Source organism: Gracilinanus agilis, chromosome 5 (genome assembly GCF_016433145.1).
Source record: "Gracilinanus agilis isolate LMUSP501 chromosome 5, AgileGrace, whole genome shotgun sequence".
In the NCBI taxonomy this organism is placed as follows: Eukaryota; Metazoa; Chordata; class Mammalia; order Didelphimorphia; family Didelphidae; genus Gracilinanus; species Gracilinanus agilis.
Window position 1 is genome coordinate 283,632,790 of NC_058134.1, and position 20,726 is coordinate 283,653,515.

The 20,726-nt window shown below is 41.9% G+C and overlaps 1 protein-coding gene across 1 annotated transcript in view; it reads left to right on the top strand.

Annotated features, from left to right (window-relative positions):
* The first annotated feature begins 16,332 nt into the window (after window positions 1-16,332).
* The window catches only part of MMP19 (matrix metallopeptidase 19), an 11,347-nt gene continuing 6,953 nt past the window's right edge, over window positions 16,333-20,726 (top strand). The window contains exons 1-4 of the mRNA XM_044677710.1: window positions 16,333-16,438; window positions 16,872-16,960; window positions 19,457-19,587; window positions 19,783-19,998. Of these exons, the coding sequence (XP_044533645.1) occupies window positions 16,340-16,438; window positions 16,872-16,960; window positions 19,457-19,587; window positions 19,783-19,998 (535 nt within the window). The 5' untranslated portion in view covers window positions 16,333-16,339. The remainder of the gene's footprint in view (window positions 16,439-16,871; window positions 16,961-19,456; window positions 19,588-19,782; window positions 19,999-20,726) is intronic.

Sequence of the window (20,726 nt, forward strand, 5' to 3'; positions counted from 1 at the left end):
GCTGGGGGAGCCGGGCAGGGCAGGGCGGGCTCTGCCTCTAGAGGGCCGCCCCGAGGCTGACGACAGAGCCCCTAGCTCCCGCCCTTCAGCCTAGCGGGGACTCGCCCCCACTCCCCACCCCTTCGTTCTCTCCCTTTTCCCCAGCCTAGGTCAGGGCCCCAGCAGTATCCCTCCTGCCAAACCACTAGACTCCCCCATCGTTCCTTTATTCATTCTTACAGCCCAAGCCCCAGACCGTAGGAAATCCTTCAATTTCTCTTCCCCATTCCTTTTCTTTTTAATTCTCGATACTCCAAAGGTGTTCCTTCCCATTTTCTGACACTGAAGGTCTGAAGATTGGAGGAAGAGCTGGGGGGCTGAGAAGAAATCGCTCCCCTCTTCCTCCCTTGTCCTTTTCCCTAAAGTCTTGTAACAGAAATGGGTAGGCAGAGGGGCTTGTGTTCAAATCTTACCTGGATGACTTGGAGCACTGAATCTCTCTGGGCCTCAGTTTTCTCATCAGTGAAATGGGAGTCGAACTAGATGCCTCTTAAGTTCCCTTCTAGCTTTAAATCATTTTGTGATAGCAGTGGCCACCTCCTCCCTTCCCCTAGGTAATTTTCAAGCTTTCTCAGAGTCTGTGGATTTCAGACACCCTTGAAATCACAGCAGATTTAGCAAGCTCAGACCTAGACACCTCAGCTGACCACAGTTTCAGAGAATCCCTAGGGACCCTTATGGTACATACCTCATATTCTTCAGATAGCCCAAACCCAGATTTCTAATATCCCAAGAGCCACCATACCAGCTCCCTATTCTGGGAGCATTTTCATCCTTCAATTTCATTCTGTGAAGAGATTGAGGTGTGTGTGTGTGTGTGTGTGTGTGTGTGTGTGTGTGTGTGTGTGTGTATATGTGTGTGTGTGTGTGTGTGTGTGTGTGTGTGCTTCTCTTTTATCTTTTCGTTCTGTTCTCTGAATGACCACCTAGGCTTCAGAAGGAGGGACTTCAGCAGAGAAGACAGTTGGGATCCCAGGAGACAGATGGGGCTAGAAGACTGGAAAAAGACCCCAAAGCCTTTGGATTTGATCCAAGGATGTAAGTGTCTTTTCCAGCCCCATTCTATCTCAGATTACCAGAATTCCCTTCTTTTATTATAGTAAAATAGTGATCACTGCTCCCTAGAATCTCTTTTCTGGAGTGGGAGAGTTGTATAGATCAACCTCTTCAAATGGGACCTCTTTTACTTAAATTGAGGATTGGAAAAAGGGGTATCTAAGTAGCTTCTGTTTAGCCTCAAGACAGAAACATTTGGGGGATCCTCCCTTATGTTCCCCAGAAAGGAAGCTGCTAAGTAAAAAGTTTCTGGTAAGAAGAGGTTGCTGCTGGTTATCTTAGCTAGAGATCTGGGGCAGGTGTTTTGAGAGGCAAGAGTATGTATATAGTCTCTATTTCCTCCCACCTTTGGAGAGAATAAAAAATCATTAATATTTCCATAGCAGTTTAAGGTTTTTTAAACCCTTGCCTTCTGTCTTAGAACCAATACTATTGATTTTAAGCTTAATAAGGAATAAGCAATTGGGATTAAGTGACCTGCCCTGGGACACACAGCTAGGAAGTGACTGAGGCCAGATTTGAATGTAGGTCCACCCTGATTTGAGGCCTGGTGCTCTAACAACTAGCAACCTAACTGCTCCAAAGTTAAAGTTTTGAAAAATACTTTCCTTACAATATCCCAGTGAGGCAGGAAACATGATTGTAGTTTATAGATGAAAAAATGGAGACTCAGAGGTAAAGTGAATTATGTGTGGTCATACAGCTGGGGGAACTGAGAATAGTTTTGGCCCTCTTCTTTATTCTTAGTTTCCTACCTACAAAATAGTATACATATGTATTTTTACAATAGTATAAAAGGAAGTAGAGTAGCAAAATGGATATAAAGTCAACCTAGGAATTAAGAAGACTTGGGTTCAAGTGTTGTCCTTGAGATTTCAATCCCCTCCACAACAATGGGCAAGTCATTTCACTTTCAGTGTGTAACGCAGGTGTATAAATTAGAAACCAACTGTCACATTTGCATGGATGGTGAGGCTTCCCAAATTCGAGTTTCCTGCTGCAATAAAATGAAAGATCAAAAAACAATCCCCAGAACTTTCTCTTCTTTCCTACTCCTTAGCGACCTCNGTTAAAAAAAAAAAACAAAAACAAAAACAAAAACAAAAAATACACAGAGGAGGGGGCAGCTGAGTGGCTCAGTGGATTGAGAGCCAGGCTTAGAGTTGGGAGCTCCTGGAGGCAAATTTGGCCTCAGACACTTCTAAGCTGTATGACCCTGAGTAAGTCACTTAACCCTCATTGCCTAGCCCTTACTGCTCTTCTGCCTTAGAACCAATACATAGTATTGATTCTGAGACATAAGTTAAGGGTCTAAAAAAAAAGTACATGGTTGGGAGGACATCTAGGTGGCTCAATAGATTGAGACTTAGAAGCTTAGAGATCAGAGGTCCTGGGTTCAAATGTGATTCAGATACCTCCTACCTGTATGACCCTGGGCAAGTCACTTGCCTAGCTCTTTACTGCTCTTCTGTCTTAGAACCAATACATAGTATTGATTCTAAGATGGAAGGTAAAGGTTTAAAAAAAAATACATCAAGGTCACAACACATTGATGAACTTATCGCTGGATATCAGCAAGGTTTCAAGGTGGGCCAGCTTTTTATAATATAACTTTTTTAAAGGGATAGAAACAATTCTGGTAGGTTTACATCAGCAGAAGAGGTTGGGCCAGGTGGGTCCTATGATCTGTTTCCACATAGGTAGGGGCATGTGATTTACCTACATGAGAAATTTCAGAATACTGAGTCCGGCTGGGAACAATGGGTTACTGAGTCAACATTGCTTTTAATAGGGCCTTGAATCCCCAAAGTTTTTGAGATACATTGGTTTAGAGCCAAACCCTTTTGAAGGCATTAGGGTACCAATGGAAAGGTGAAAGCTCTGGATTACTTCCTGTTGCCTGTGATCTACTGGATGGAGAGCACTTGAGGGAAATGGTCAAAGAAGGATTCAGTGATTTTAGAAAAAGAAGTCTCCTGGGGCTTTTCAAAAGATTAAGTGACTATTCCATTGGAACAACATTAGAACTAAACTGTGTAATTATGTTTTATCATCTTGTGAAAATGTCCTTGTTAAAGATTCTTATAAATATAACTTCAAAATGTCTTGTTTTACAAGACATAGAGAACATTATGAAAACTGAAATGAATGATTTTGATCATATCAAATTAAAAAGGTTTTTACAAAGAAAACCAATGCCACCAAGATTAGAAGGGAAATATCAAATTTGGAAAACATTTTATAACAAGTATCTCTGACAAAGGCCTCATTTCTCAATTATATAGGGAATTGAGTCAAATTTATAAGAATACAAAGAATTCCCCAGTTGAAAAATAGTCAATGGATACAAATAGGCATTTCTCAGTGGAAGAAATTAAAACTACCCATCATCATATGAAAAAATGGTCAAAATCACTATTGAATAGAGAAATGCAAATTAAAACAACTTTGAGATATCACCTCACATCTATCAGATTGGCTAACATGACCAAAAAGGAAAATGATAAGTGTTGGAGGGGATGTGAGAAAATTGGGGTACTAATATTCAAGTGAAACTGTGAACTGATACAACCATTTTGGAGAGCAATATGGGTCCATGCTCAAAGGGTCATATCCTTTGACCCAGCAATACCATTACTGGTTCTGTATCCAAAGAGATCAGAGATAAGGAAAAAGCCCTACCTGTACCAAAATATTTTTAGCAGCTCTTTTTTTGTAGAGGCATAGAATTGGAAACTGAGGAGTAGTCCATCACTTGGGGTATGGATTAACAAGTTGTGGTATATGTTTGTAATGGAATATTATTGCCCCATAAGAAATGACAAACACGATTAGTTCAGAAAAACCTGGAAAGACTTATATGAACTGATGCAAAATAAATTGAACAGAACTAGAAGAACAATGTATACAGAAAAAAAATACTAATATGATGATCAACTGTGAAGAACCAAACTATTATCAGTAAAGAAAGAGCCCAAGATATCTAGAAGGAATACATGACGAATAATACTATCCACAGCCAAAGAAGGAACTGTTGAAATCTGGTTGTAGAGCAAAGCATGCCATCTTTCATTTTAAATACCTTCAATGAGTTTTTATATTGCATGTATTATATGTCTTCTGACACTGAATGAGCAATATGGAAATACGGATTGCATGAAAGCACTGGTATAACCTATATTACATTATTTACCATCTTGGAGAGGGGGCATGGTGGAAAGGAGGGAAGGAGAAAATATGAATCAAGAAATGTCAGAAAACAATCGTCAAGAATTGTTTCTATATGTAAATGAAAAAAATGTCTTGTTTTGGAGCAATGAGGGGTGCTTAACCCAATTCCATGATCTTGCCTTTTCAGAATATTTTGATCACTGTATTTCAGTTCTGTAATTCTAGCTGTTTCATTTTATGTATTTCAAAACATTGTTTGGAAGGAATCCACAGAGTTCACCAAATTACTCAGGGTTCCATGATACACAAAAAGGTTAAGAACACATTTGGGAAAAATGTTTGAAGGCTTGAGGAGATGGCTATATCAGTTTGGATATTTCTCTTAATCAAATCAATGCTTCAATTTAGAATAATGATAAATTAATAAAACTTTACCAACAGAGCAGTTTACAGTATTTATATGGTTCTTTGACACTAGATAACATAGACTTTTCAATCATTTGCTAACATCTAGACAAGCCTCATCTGTTGCTACTCATTGTGCTGATACCAGTCTGATAACCCTGTCAAATAAGAAAATTAAGATACTCTGGCATGACCTGTTTTTGATGAAGCCACAGATTCTTTTTTTCTAAATGTTTACTAACCATGTAATAATGTGTTCTGGAATTTTGACAGGAATTAAGTGAGTTCCACTCACTGGCCTCTAGGATGCAGAATTCATTTTCCATTTTTTGAAACTGGCACATTTGCCCTTGTCTTATCCAGTGGCACTTTCCCTTTTTTTTCCCCCAAAGATCATGGACAGTCACTCTGCAATCACACCTACTAATTCTTTTAGTACCCTGGAATATAGTTTTGGTGGCTTGAACCCATTAAGGGTGGCTAAGTTCTCTCTCACTATCTCGCTTATCTAGGGCATCCACTCCCAATTAGTTATTAGGTCCTGTCCTTTATTGTCCAAAGATCATTCTTTTTGACAGAGAAAAAAGAAGGAAAACAAAAGCTGAACAACTCACTCTCTTCTGTCTTGTTTTTGTACATTTATACTGAATAGCAAGTTGTATCTTCCATCTTTTTTTTTAAACCCTTGCCTTCTGTTCCAAGTTATTATCTAAGTTACTTATCAGTTCTAAGACAGAAGAGTGCTGATATATATAAAAAACGTGCTCTATCTAGCCAGTGTCTATACTCTAGTCTAAAACCATGCTTTCACATCCCACCCAGTCACACATGTATCCTCATCCATGTCTTTGCCATTTACTCTACTGAGTATCCCTTCCCCTACTTCCTGCTCTGGGAACAGTAATCCAATCATCACTACCATTGCTTCTGGGAAAGGTCTGTCACTTGGTTTCCCAGTGGCTCAGCTCACCATCCCTGTGACTTCCTAAACTAAAATGCTCTTGCCTGGCCACCACTCTCTCATGGATGTGGTCTCCCCAGACTAGAATTTAATAAGCTCCTTACTGACAGGAACTGTCATGTTTTTATTCTTTACATCCCTAGGGCTTAGTATGGTATTTTACTTATTTTATGAGTTTACTAAGTCCTTTTATTTGTTCATTTAGCACTCCTGCACTATTATTATATCATCACGTGGGATAGGTGTTTCAGCTGTCTTCGGCTTGACTGTACCTATTTTACCAGAGAGGAAAATGGCCATCCTGCCATAGTGGACAGAAGGGTTGATTCGGAGGCAGATAATCTAGGTTCGGGTTCAGGATTTGCCTCTTCCTACGTGGCCATGGGCAAGCAATAATTATGTTAATAGTGATGCTAATAATAATTGCTATTATTATTATGACATGCTGTTCAGCTTTCATTTCAAAGAGGACCAGTGACAACACAGGGTGATATCTTGACTTGATCATGAATTGGATTTAAGTGAAGCAGAGTTGCACAAAGTCTTTATCCTCGATGTCTCTTCCAGAGTCATCCAAGTCCAAGGGCAAGACAAAAGTCAGGAAGACTATAGCAGTGGCCCTGGATGCAGTGGGAGACCTTGGCATCTTCAATGTCTGATCAAGTTCTCAGTGCTCTGCAGCTCCTGCTTCAGCTGCCTTAATGGTTGTTGGAACAAATTGTTCTCATCCTTCCGCTCCATCAAGGAAAGTCTGTATGTGCTTGGTGAAGACACCTCCCCCCACCACCCCAATTCACCAACAGGTTTGGACCTGTCAGTTACCCACTACCTGGTTTAGCCTGTCTGCCAAGACAATTTTACCAGGGTGTGCCCTCTCTATATGCTACAGCTTCTTGGTGCTACAGGTGAGAGTTGGGAGAAAGGTGGACACCAAAGGTGGATGGGCAGCCCGGAAAGGGGAATGGCAAGCCTTCACATCAGAGGTTCTAGCCCTCCCTGAACATCCCATATATTCCATTATGCTTGTAGTGGAAAGAAGGCTAGATTAAGAGATATGTAACCTGTGTTGTTTCCTCTAATGTTTCCTCAAAGTGACTTACTCAGGGTTACAATGAGTCAATTTCTGAGTCATGATTGGAATTCAGATTTGCCTGATTCTAAATCTAGCTTTCTTCTATCCCTACCCTAAACTGGGGTATCCTGGAACAAAGTTCTGATCACTCTACCTTAGTTATGCCTCTGTTTTCATGGGCAGCAATGATGAAAACACTATCTGTGCCTGTGTGGTCTTCAACTTACTACCCAAGATTTTGTCATCTTTAGTAATGTTTCTCTCTATATAGCTATATCATATGTGCTTCCGTGAATTACTGTAAGTCAATATTAACCATTTGGTTTGACGTCTTAGGAGTCTGTCACATCTTAGATATATGTCACAGGAAGAGAGCCATCTCTCTGTGATTGTTACCAGATTGACACTTGCCTCAGCACTTCTGAAGTAAGAAGTAACCAGCCACTCCAATTTACAGAATAACAGAAATACAGAATTTGAGAGTGTCAATCTTGTCCAACCCATACACAAAAGGAATCTATACAAGAATATACCTGACAAATATCCCTCTAACTTCTGCTTGAAGTCCTCCAGAAACAGGAACTCCGTATTTCTCTGAGCAGCCAATTTCATTTTAGGACAACTCTAATTCTAAGCAAATTTTTCCTGTATCACATCTAACTTTGCTTTTCTGAAACTCCCACCCATTATTCCTGGTTTTGTTCTCTGGGATCAAACAGAACGAGCCTAATTTTCTCCTCCACATGATAGCCTTCAATTTTTTTTAATTCAAAGAAATCAGAATTTATTAAGCAGCTACTGTGCCATTCACTGTACTAGGCACTAGATATAAACATAAGAAAGATAATCATCTCTGCCCTTCAATTTTTAGGCTTTCTAATTTGGTATTTAGTTGAAGATTTTTAATTTGTTCTTTTTCTAATTTTTAAAATTTTGTCTCCAATTCATTGATCTTTTCCTCCTTTTATTTATTAATAAAGCATTTAGAGAAATAAATTTTCCTCTAATTATGCTTTTGCTGTATTCCATAGGTTTTGGTATATTGTCTCATTATTCTCATTCTCTTTAATGACATTATCGTTTTAATAATTTGTTCTTTAACTCACTAATTCTTTGAGATTAGGTTATCAGGGGCAGCTGGGTAGCTCAGTGGAGTGAGAGTCAGGCCTAGAGATGGGAGGTCCTAGGTTCAAACCCGACCTCAGCCACTTCCCAGCTGTGTGACCCTGGGCAAGTCACTTGACCCCCATTGCCCACCCTTACCAATCTTCCACCTATGAGACAATACACCGAAGTACAAGGGTTTAAAAAAAAAAAAGATTAGGTTATCTAGTGTCCAATTGGTTTTTACTTTTTGGTTATTTTTTGTGAAGGTACCATCTACTGCTGAGAAAGTATACTCTTTTCCCATTCAATTCTCTCTGGATAGTGATTATAATGAACTCATCTAGGATTCTATTTATCTCTTTTTAACTTCTCTCTTATTTATTTTTTAGTTAGATTTATCTAGTTCTGAGAGGAGGAAATTCAAGTCCCCCACTATTATTGTTTTGTTATCTATTTGCTTCTGTATCCATTTAATTTTTCCTTTAAACATTTAGATGTTATAACATTTGGTTCATATAGATTTAAAATGGATAATGCTTCATTATCTATGGTGCCTTTTAACATAATGTTGTTTCTTTGTTTATCTCTTTTAATTATTTCTATTTTAGCTTTACTTTGTCAGATATTATGATTGCTACCCCTGCTTTCTTTGTATCATCTGAGGCATAATAGATTCTGCTCCAGTCCTTTATTTTACTGTATGTGTCTCATTTTTTGTGTGTGCTTCTTATAAACAATATATGGTCAGGTTTTGATTTTTGATCCATTCTGCTATCTATTTTTGATTTATGGGTGAATTCATTCTATTCACATCCAATGTCATAATTACCAGTTGTATATTTTTCTCTATTTTGTTTTTCTTTATCCTCCTACTTCTTTTTGTTATATCCCTCTTCAGACATCTTATCCTGAGTCCCTCCTTATCCCCTTACCTTACTTCCTTACTTCCTTAATTCTTTTTTTTTTTCTAACCCTTACCTTCTGTCTTAGAATCAAACTGCTTGTTGGTTCCAAGGCAGAAGAGCAGTAAGGGCTGGGCAATGAGGCTTAAGTGATTTGCCCAGGGTCATACAGCTAGGAAGCATATGAAGCCAGATTTGAACCTAAATCCTCCTGTCTCTAGGCTAGGCTCTCAACCTACTGAGCCACCCAGCTGTCCCACTTCCCTAATTCTTGATATGTATTCCCTTCTCAGTATCACTCCCTTTTCTTATCCCCTTGCCCCCTTTTCTATTAATCTACTGACTTTTAGCTCCCTTAAGGGGCTTCCTCTGCTTGACTTCTCCTTTATCCTAATCTAGGCCCTCTCCTATCTGCAGTCCTGCCCTTCCTGTTTCTCTATATGTTAAGAAGTTATCCTTCTAATTGCATATGTTTTCTCTTTACCCCAGATGTGATGAAAGTAGGGTTTTAGTACTACCAGCCCTCCACATCTTCCTCCCCTTTACAGTGGCAGAGTTTTCTCACTCATTCCTCCTCTATATGAAATAGCTGTTCCTCCCAAACTCTTCCTTGTATTCACTTTGACCTCAAGTTTTCTATCCATATTACATCCCTTCAAAATACCAAGGCAAGAATGCCATTCCCAGGGGCCCTAGATAACATTTTCCTATCCAAGAATCAAATATTCTGACCTTTGGTTTGCTTATAATTAATTTTTCATAACCTTTGTATGTTTCTAATAGATCAAATTTTGAATTCTGTATTTCCCCCCAGGAATAGTTGAGGCTTCTTTAGTTCATTAAATAAATATTTTTTTACCCATTATAATTATACTCAGTTTTACTTCATTGTCCTCTGAGTTTGAACTGATGTCTTCTTTGATCCCATAGTAGCTATCAATAGTTGGGTTCTTTTTTCCTTTGGTTGCTCATTAAAAAATAAAATTATCAGTCAGGTCAATAGACTTAATTATTGGCTTTTTGCTGGACTCCCAGGGTTTCTACAGCATTGGGGTATGCTGTCTCAGGTTTCAGGAATTTTTTATGTGTTTGTTTCTTCCTAAGTCTTATTTAGTAATTTTGTTTTTTTAGTCCAGAGTCTGATGCATTCCCCAGGTCCCTGATTCGAGCTGCAAGTCTGTGATCCAACCAGAGCCAGAGGGCAGCTTTGCCCCTGCAACTACCAGCAGACAACCATTTTCCCCAGTTGTGGACAACTAGAGACCCCACTCTCCTGGGAGCAGTCACAGTGGACAGGGCCCCAGTCTTTCAGCAACCACACTCACCCTTACATATTTCTTACTCTCCAACTGGTATAGCCCCCAAAAGAACCTTCAAAGTCCCTTGGGAAGCTTGAGGTCCTGCCTTAGGGTCCAGTGCCTGCCAGATCTATGGTATCTGCTTCCTCAATTCCTGTTTGTGTGCCAACAGAGATCCTCAGAGAGGAGACCTGCTGTGGTGGCAGCAGTTACTGCTACCAATACAGCTACTCCCTTGCCCTTCCCCTGTAGTAAGCTCCTTAGGTCAGCAAACCAGGTGAGGTTGTTAATCCTGCCCTCAGGGGATGTCTTGTTGATTCCACTGTTTGTTTCATTCCTGCCCCCAGGGCCTGAGGTGGTGGGAATGAGACCAGGGAAATCAGAAGGTTGTTACTGGATTCTCAGCTTCCCGCTCAACTCCTGTCTGCTTCTGCTGCTTTTAGAGTTGATTCTGCAGAGTTATTTTTGGTTGTTTGTGGGGAGTTTTAGGAGGGTAAGGAAGCTTCACACTCTACTCTGCCATCTTCCCACAGTACATCATCAGCCCTCAAATATTTGAAGAAAGCTATTGACTAGCTACACAGTAGTCTTCTCTTCTCCTACTGAAATAGTATCAGTTCCTTCAGCTAATTGTATAATGGCTTAAAGCTTTCCAACTAACCTAGTTGCCCTGCTCTAGACACTTGCCAGTTTATCAGTGACTTTCTTAAACTATGGCATATGTAGAACTGAACACCATACACCAGATGTAGTCTGAGGGGACAGGATAAAGTGAGACTATCACTTCCCTCTTTTCCAGCCGGAGATTCAATTAGCTTTTTTTTGGTTACCACATCATGCTATTGACTCATCTTGAGCTTATAGTCCACTAAAATCCCTTTGGCCCTTTCTTCCACTCTCTTTTGTGCATTAAAAATGTATCAATAACCATTTTTCTTTCCTTCTTTTTATTTTTTGGCTATTTATCCCTAGTACCCCTTCTCCCTGTCACTCCATCCCCGCCAACTGAAAGAAAAAAACTCAACTCTTGTAAATACTGTATATAACCAAGCAAGGGAAATTCCTATGTTGGTTATGTTGGAAAACATATGTCTTATTTTGCATCTTGAATCTGTCACTTCTCAATCTGGAGGTGGATAGCATGATTCCTCTGGAAGCATGGTTGATCATCAATCGCATTGACCAGAATTCTTAAGAAGGACCTCTTGTTCTATCTCATAGGATAATATTAAGGACCAAGAAGGACATCAGAGATTAAGTGGTTCAGTTCCTTCAATCTATAGATGAGGAGGGCAGCTGGGTAGCTCAGTGGAGTGAGAGCCAGGCCTAGAGACAGGAGGTCCTAGGTTCAAACCCGGCCTCAGCCACTTCCCAGCTGTGTGACCCTGGGCAAGTCACTTGACCCCCATTGCCCACCCTTACCAATCTTCCACCTATGAGACAATACACCGAAGTACAAGGGTGTAAAAAACAAAACAAAAAAAACAAACAAACAATCTATAGATGAGGAGCCTGAAATCAAGAAAGGTTAATTAGTGACTTCCTAGAGTTCATCCAGGTAGCAGTGGATAGCAGAACTGGTATCTGAAGCCAGGTCTACAGATTCTAAATCTACTATGCCCTATTGTCTATTCCCAAGACTCCTTTCTCTCAAAATCCAGGACTGGACATACACGCACTTCCCAGGCAATGTTGGAAAAAATATTTTCCCCTCTGCACCTGCTTTGCTGCGCTTTATTTCCCTGCTTTCCCCAGTATCAGGTTCCTTCTGTGGATCAGGAGAGGTGGGATACGGTTCCCCAGGTCCTCCTCCTCCCCCCAGGGAAGGCATCTTGGAAACAGCAGTAGGTCTGAGGAAGTTTCATTCTGTCCTATGGCAGATATGGAAGAAGCCTTTGTAGGGTCATGGGAACTGAATGTCTTGGCCCAACTCTTACATCCAGCTCCCAAATATTCTGACTAACTAGTTCCAGCTGTGTATAGTCCTGGCAGACGTTTCCCATACTGCTTCTAGGAAACTCGTGACTAATTAAGAGGGGAGGGAGTATTTCCCTCTGAAAAACAGAGGTTTCTAGGGCAACAGAGATGGCTAACAGCCATACCCAGAAAAGGCAGCGAGCCCCTTCCAAGTTCTACCCCTTTAACGCTCTGAGAGGAACATTGAAATCAAGGGCTACTTCCCTCCCTCCCATCAAGAGCAAAGTCCTGGGCTGGTTCTGGCTTTAAGCAAGGAGTCAGAGATGTCCAGTCCTTCCTCTGCTTCCATTGCTGGTCAATCCTTTCCCCAGTTTACTGCTATTTTTTTTTTTTCCAGCAAGGAGGGGGTGTTGATGGTGCAAAAAGTGGGTGAGACAGAGGGAAGGTTTTCTAGTTTTTCCTGTGCTGAGACATCTCTGAGGAAGACGTGGACTTCACTTTGTTCCCACTCACTTTAAAGTTTGTAAAGTGCTTTCTCTCCATTTATCTGATTCCCTGCCACATTCATGTGAGGTTGACACAACTAGTATTTTTGTTTTCATTTTACAGAGAATGGAACCTAAGGCTCAGAGACCTCACCCATGTCACGCAAAGAACATATCGCTCCACTATCCTGCTTCTCATATCTTTCTGATTATTGAAAAGTACTCTGGGAAATATAACCTTTCCCTCCTCCCTTGTAGCCTGGGGCAGAGACAGAAACTGGCATCACTCAGGAAGTCAGGCCTTGTGGAATTGGGTCGATCTGATTGTCTGACACCCTGTGATCACATCCTCCATTCTCTGCCCCCAGCACCCCCACGGATTCTCAGGCCAGATGTTGGATTCTGGAGGTTGGCCCTGGGGGACGGAGGATGGTCATGAAGCCCTTGTGGTCATAGAGAAGTGAGTCAGCATTCACCCTTTAAAGGCATTCATTATTCCTGTCTGTCTTCCTTGGTTCCTCAACTCGGGGCAGCAGGGATGCCAATGATCAAAGGTTACCTCCTCTTCCAGGGTTGGTGGGGTCTTTTCACCCTAAGTTCCTGGTTCCCAACTCTCATTGTGGTTGTCCCCTGCAAAGCTATCTGAGGGGGTCAGTGGCCCAGCTCCCCCTCCTCTAAGTCCCTATCTTCCTACTCACTCTCTACATTCAGCCAGGGCTTCATAGACAGATTATTTCCAATTTTTAATTTTTTAAAATATTAAAATTTAATTTTTAAAATATTTTTTCCATGATTACTTGATTCGTGTGGTCTCCCTCCCCCTCCTGGAGCTGACAAGCAATTCCACTGAATTATACATGTATTATCACTCAAAACCCATTTCCATATTATTCATTTTTATAATAGAGTCATCGTTTCAAACCCAAAACCCAAATCCTATACCCATATAGTGTTTCCAACTACATTTCCTCCCTCGGTTTTCCCCACCGGCTTGGTTCTCTTAGCCAGTCCCTACCCATTTCCGATGTTCTTATCTAGTGCCCTGGGGAAGCTGTCCTTGGAGGTATAGGTCAGGGGCTGGGGTCTCAAAGGCTGCTGGGTAACACTTGTAGGAGACCAGACTGCAGGGAAGTCAGAATGAGACTGAGTCCTTCTCTCCCAATCTGCCCTCTCCCTGTCCTGGGCTTGGGTTGCCTCTGGAGGGAATGAAGGAGGTATGACTTGGGATTGTGAGTCTCTCTTGAGGATCTGTCATTTGTTCTCTGCCCTTTATTTTTTGGGGATCTGTATATTTGTGACTCAGCACAATTGTTTCACAACTGGGTGCTGGGTGAGTCAGGGGTACAAGAATTACATAGAGAGGGGCAGATGAATCAGGAGACTCCCTCCTTCCCTTGACAGGGTCCCTATTTTATGACTTTAAAGTAATTTTCATTTTTAAACGTCAGCTTCACAAATAACGATGATATAAGGCAGCATGCTATTCAGTCATTTTGACTCATCCCATTTAGGGTTTTCTTGACAAAGATACTAGAGTGGTTTCTCATTTTCTTCTCCAACTCATTTTATGGATGAGGAAACTGAGGCAAACAGGGTTAAGGGGATTACCCAGGGTCACACAACTAGTAAGTATTTGATGTCAAATTTGAACTCAGGTCTTCCTGATTCCCAGCCTGGCACTCTATTCACTGTGTCACCTAGCTGCCCATTAATTCTTTATCTCCGAGTTGGGAGGGAGGGCTAAATGAGAACATGAACAAAATGACCCCAACCTATTACAAGATGTTATCTCTAGGAGGCCCCTATGAAAGTGGAGAAGATGCAGAGTGTAAGTGGAAAGATCAGAATCAGAAGGGCCTAATCTGTCTCTATGTGGGCTTTGGGCAAATCACCCAATTACTCTGAACCTCAGTTTCCTTATTTGTGGAACTGAGCACTTGTAAGCTATTTAGGAGGATCAGATGAGATAATGTGTAAAAAGTGCCCTAAAAGAGTCACAAATGGGTCAAATTTATCTGGTATTTTACAGTTAATAACAAACGTAACTACTTTAATTAAGGCACAGTATTATTATTATCATCATTATCATTGGTTAAATTCATTACATTGGCATTCAAGGCTTTCCTTAGTCTGTTCTCCACCTTCCTTACCAACAGGATCTTCACTCTTTCCTTACACAAACCTTCTCTTTGCTTTAGTCATTCTTTTCTGCTCACTTCCCTCCTGCTTCTGAATATTTTGTATTTCCTTACCTTCAAGTAGTTGTTGATAGAATGTTTTTCTCATCAGAAGAAACTCCTTCCTCTCATGCTCCCACATCTTCCGGGCCAACTCCATGGCCATCTTTTCTTTTCTGTGAAATCTTCCCTAATCCCCTCCACCCGAAGGGTTCCCCTCTCTTGTCTTCTCTGAACTCACTGTAAATTCCTTTAAAAATTAACTATTAATTTTAAAAATATTTTTCCGTGGTTATGTGATTCATTTTCTTTCCCTCCCCATTCCCAGAGCTGACAAGCAATTCCACTTCACTGTAATTTCTTATGTTTGTCCCACACATTGGACACAGAATAGATTTCTATATAAATGTCTCTAATGCCTTTCCTCTGTTTCTCCAGTTTGTCTTGCACTTACCTTGTTTGTTCATAGTTGTTTAGATGCCATCTCCCCCACTAGACTGGGAACTCGTTGAGGTCAAAGCCTGTCTTTTCTCTCTGTACCCTCAGCACTTAGCACAGTGCCTGGCACATAGTAGGTAGTTAATAATGTTTAATGATGGTTTGACTGTGCATGTGTGTGTTTCATGTTCTTGTATCTTTTTATTTATCTTTTGTCCACTATTTCTTCCCCTCTACCTAAATATTAGGAGATATAATCATCGATGTTTTAGAGTGATTTAAAAAACCCCCCATCATCTTCTACCTTAGAATCAATGCATTGGCATTAAGGCAGAAGAGTGGTACAGGCTGGGCAATGGGGGCCAAGTGACTAGGAAGGGTCTGAATCCAGATTTGAACCCAGATCTGACTCTCAATCCACTGAGCTCCCAGCTGCTCCACTTTAGAGTGATTTTGAGTCTTGCAAAGTATGGGATGTCCACGATCTCACTTAATCCTTAAAATGATCCCATGATGGAGAGCTATGATCATTCCCATTTCAAAGAGAAGCACTGTGAGGCTCAGAGAAGGTAAACAATTTGCCCACAGTCTCACAGCAAGTGTCAGCCCCAGCCTTCACAACCTAGGTCTTCCCTGTGCCAGGGTCAGTGGCATTTTGAGCACAAGAACCTACCCTGGGTCCCAGCTGGTGAGCAGGATTTGTAACACTGGAGGGTGTGGAAGTGACTGTCCCACATGCTCCAAAGTCCCTAAAACCGAGTCTTTCTGCTACCCTCTGCCTCTTAGTTCTAGATCTCCTCTTACCACTCAGTGATCAGGTAGACCCAGAAAGTCCAGGGAATGCTAACGGGTCATCCTAATCCATGAAGGTAGCCAGCAAGATTAGGATGGGGCTGCTTAGGGCCCCGACAGGCCTTGCCTTTTCCCCTGGATTGTCTGTTCCTGCTGACCAGTCTGGGCATTTCCCACACTCCCACCGTCAGGACAATCTATTTATGATCGCCTTAGATTCAGGTGTTCGGCTTCCTCTTTGTGGACTGAGTAGATGTATGAGGACCCTGGAGAAGGGCTTTTTCTGCCCAGTAAGGCAGGGGTTAAAAGGAATAGTTGCAACATATCTCCTTTCTAGACTGAGTCACCTCCCTCTGCTGCCCCACTTCCCCCCCTCCATAGCCCCAGCTAAAATATTATAAAGAGGGACTAGAGGCAAAGGCGGGGGACTGGGAGGCTGGGACTTGGGAGATCTCTCAGCCCCACAGGGATTCCAGCTGCAAGAGACACTCTCCCTGGATTTGGGGTTCTCCGGCTGGAATGGGAAGCATGAACTGGAAGCTGCTGTGGCTGGGATGTCTCTTTCCCATAATGGTGGTAGGGAGGTCTGTGAAGCCTGTGGATCAGGAGGAGGCTCTGGTAAGTATTAGGGAACGGTAAGGGGGAACACCCTGGACCAGCAGAGAGGGTGGGGAGCAGTCTGAGAAAGCTGCCAAGGGGGACCCTCTGGCCAGGGACTTCCTGTTTCCTACCTACTTCTTGCTTCCTCCCTAATCTGATTTTTCTTTCTAAGAGTCCTTCTTTTCCTCCATTCTGGCCTCTTGCTCATCTTGTCTTGCTCTTCTTGTGGTCTCTCCCTCTCAGCCTCTACAGTCCAGTTTTCTCTGCCCCTCTTTCTCCTGCTTTCTCCAGCCCCCAGAGATTTTGTTTGATCAGTCAGAAGATGTCTTCCTCTTTGGCTCATAAATTGCAGAGAAGGCGCTACCCAGCATTGGTAGAAGGACTTTCCTCCACTGGAAGTTCCCTCTGACAATAAAAGGGCAGGTCCATTCCTTATCCCCATCCTTCCTAGGAGTACCTCATAAAGTATGGATACCTGCAGAAGCCTCTGGAGAGAATGACAGATGGGTTTGGGCCAGCAGAGGTGGCGGAAGCAGTGAGGTAAGAGAGGTCCAGGATGAATGCACGTAGGGGTGGGGAGGTGGGATAAAGTAGCTGTTTATGATTCTTAGCTACACAGCATCAAGGACGGTTATTGGCATTAAGTATATGTGTGAATATATATATGTGTATACCTATGTGTATAAATGTGTGTGTGCATAGATAAATGATAGAGGAAAGGGAGAGGAACAAACATTTATTAAGGGCAGCTGGGTGAATCAGTGAATTGAGAGCCAGGCCTAGAGATGGGAGGTCCTGGATTCAAATCTGATCTCAGACACTTCTTTGCTGTGTGACCCTGGACAAGTCACTTAACCCCCATTGCCTAGCCCTTACTGCTCTTATGCCTTGAAACCAATACACAGTACTGATTCCAAGATGGAAAGTGAAGGTTTAAAAAAAAGAACCTATGTGCCAGGGACTATGCTAAGCACTTTATAAATATTATCTCATTTGAACTTTACAACAAACCTGTGAGGTAGATGCCATTATTATCATCACTTTACAGTTGAGGAAAGGGTGGCAGACTAAGGTTAGGTGATTGATAGTGATAGAAGTGATGATAGTAAATGGCTGAGGCCAGATCTGAGTTCTGGTCTTCCTGATCTACCCACTTCATGCCGCCTTACTTCCAAAAGAGAGGTGAGAGAGCAATAGATAGACACATAGATAGATGACAGATACATACATTGGTAGATGAATAACATATAGGTGATATATGATAAGAATAGAGGATATACACAGATAGATAGAATGGATAGATAGATTAACAGACAGATGGATGGATGGATAGATAGACAGATAGGCATACATACATACAGACAGACAGACAGACAGACAGATAGAGTAGATGTATAGATAGTCTGATAAACAAACAGATAGACAGATAGATAGATAGACAGACAGAGTAGATGGATAGTTGAACAGACAGACATATAGACGGATGGATGGATGGATGGATGGATGAATAGAGTGGATGATAGATGAACAGACAAATAGATGGGTGGATAGATAAATAGTTAGAAGAAATCAGAGAAAAGTTTAGCATTATTAAAGGTGTTGTAGCCTTCCTGAATGCAACACACAGCCCCATCTCTTCCTTTGATTCTGTTCTGGGTTTAGCAGTGCTTGAGCCCATCCATTTTCACCAAGTCGTTGCCAAGATGTATTTACTCATCGGCTAATCCATTGGATCAAAGCCTTGAAAGAGACTTGAGAGGAGATTCAGTCCAACCCAGACCCTGAATCAGATTTCCTTCCCCGGTATCAGAGAATCCCAGCCTCTCACAGCTCAAAAGGATCTTAAGGATAATCCAGTCCAAACTCCTTCCTCATTTTTAAAAGTGAAGAAGTCCAGAACTGAAGCCGAGAGGAGAACATGCTCCAAGGTTATCTCAAAAAGCAGCCTGGTCAAGACTGGAATCCATTTCCGCCGCCTCTAGGCTTCTTTTTAATCACACTGTGCTGACTCTTCAATGACCTTTAATTACCCAGTTCCTCATCTTCTGCCCAGTTCCAGTTAGGCCTTGGTCTAAATTTAGTTTTTTTTAAAACCCTTACTTTCTGTGTTAGAATCAATATTGTATATTGGTTCCAATGCAGAAGAACATTAAGGGCTAAACAATGGGGGCTCCATGACTGGCCCAGGGTTACACAGTTAAGAATTATTTGAGGCCAGATTTGAACCCAGATCTTCTTGACTCCAGGCTTGGGTAGCACCACTCCTGTGCTATTTAGCTGCTCCTATAAATTTGGTTCTGGCAGTGAGGGTGAGGAGGAGTAGAGGCCTGAGGATGAAGAACATGATCCAGAAAAGGACAGATATTAAAAGAAAATGTTTCCGGGGGCAGCTGGGTTGCTCAGTGGATTGAGAGTCAGGCCTAGAGACAGGAGGTCCTAGGTCTAAATCCTGCCTTGGCCACTTCCCAGCTGTGTGACTCTGGGCAAGTCACTTGACCCCCATTGCCCACCCTTACCACTCTTCCACCTATGAGACAATACACTGAAGTTAAGGGTATTTTTTTAAAAAAAAAAAGAAAATGTTGCCTTTGGCTAGCAACTTTGATTAGAGAGTCTTTAGAGCCCTTAAAAAAATAACCCTTATCTTCTGTGTTAGAATTAATACTGTGTTTTGGTTCCAAGGCAAAAGAGTGGTAAGGGCTAGAAAATGGTGGTTAAGTGACTTGCCCAGGGTCGCACAGCTAGGAAGTGTCTGAGGTCAAATTTGAACCCAGGACCTCCCATCTCTAGGTCTGGCTCTCAATCTACTGAGCCACCCAGCTGTCCCTTAGAGTCCTTTTTTCTTTTTAAGGACACAGAACACAGAAAGAACCTCTTCTTCACTCCCAACAATGCAGACTAGAGGCCAAAGAATGGCTGCCATGATCTTTGAACCTTCTGTATCTGATTACCCAACAATATCTCAGGCATTATGGTGTATATTATGGATTTCATCATCCTCCATATCCCAATGTGTTTCCCTCTCTTTTTATTTAGAACCTTTCAGGAAGCTTCAGAGCTGCCCACCTCTGGGCGTTTGGACTGGATAACAAGAGCATGGATGGGGCAGCCCCGCTGTGGCCTGGAGGACCCCTTCAACCAGAAGATCCAGAAATATTCACTGTTAGGTAAGGGTTGAAGTTAGGAAGTGAATGTGGAAGATGGAGTGTAGAATAAGGAACAGGGATGGGGAAAGATGGATTGACCACTTAGCTTAAAGTGGCTACAAGTTGATAGGTGACGAGGGCATGAATTTCTTTTTTCAGATCTCTACCTAGATTAGTAAGAAAGTTTGGTTTCTGATTCATCTCCCACCTCCCCAGGCCGATGGCGGAAGAGGCATTTAACATTCCGCATCTTGAATTGGCCATCCACCCTCCCAGTCCACACTGCCCGGACAGCTCTGCATACTGCCTTCAGATACTGGAGCAGGGTAACCAACCTGAGCTTCCGAGAGGTTCAGGCAGGCTGGGCAGACATCCGTCTCTCCTTCCATGGAAAATACAGCGCCTACTGCTCAAAAGGTTTTGATGGACCTGGTAAGTCCATTTGGCTTTGGTCTTTCCTCCTGCCATCTTCAGCAGATTCCAAACTTAATCATTACCCTCCTCCTTCCTTCTTTTTATTATTCAACTTTGTGCTATGTACTAGTTCTTTCCCCACATCTGTCTTATCCTTAAAAAAACATCATTTAGGCCCTACCGTCCCTTCAAAGCTATTGTCCCATATCTTTCCTCTCCTTTCAGCCAAACTGGTAGAAAAAAGCTCTTTGTTGTCTCTACCTCTTTTCCTCTCACTTCTCAACCCTTAGCAATTTGGTTTGTGACCTTATCAGAAATTATTTTCTCTATAGTTACTTAAAAATATCTTATTTTTCAAATCTGATGATTTTTTTTTCACACCTCATTTTTCTCATTTTATCTGCTACATTTAACACTATTGACCATCTTTCTTTCTTCTTCGGATTTTTGTGACACTACCTTCCGAAGCTTATGCAGTGCCTGGTATATAGAGAAGCTTAATAAGTGCTCTCTCTCTCTCCATTTCTCCCTCTCCATTTCTGTCTGTCTCTCCCTCTCTGTCTTTCTGTCTCACTGTCTCTCTCTGTCTCTGTCTCTGTTTCTCTGTCTCTGTCTCTCCCTCTCTCCATTTCCTCCCTCTCTGTTTCTCTGACTCTGTCTCTCCCTTTCTCTCTCCATTTCCTCCCTCTCTGTTTCTCTGTCTCTGTCTCTATCTCTCCCTCACTCCCCCCTCTCCTACCCTTCTC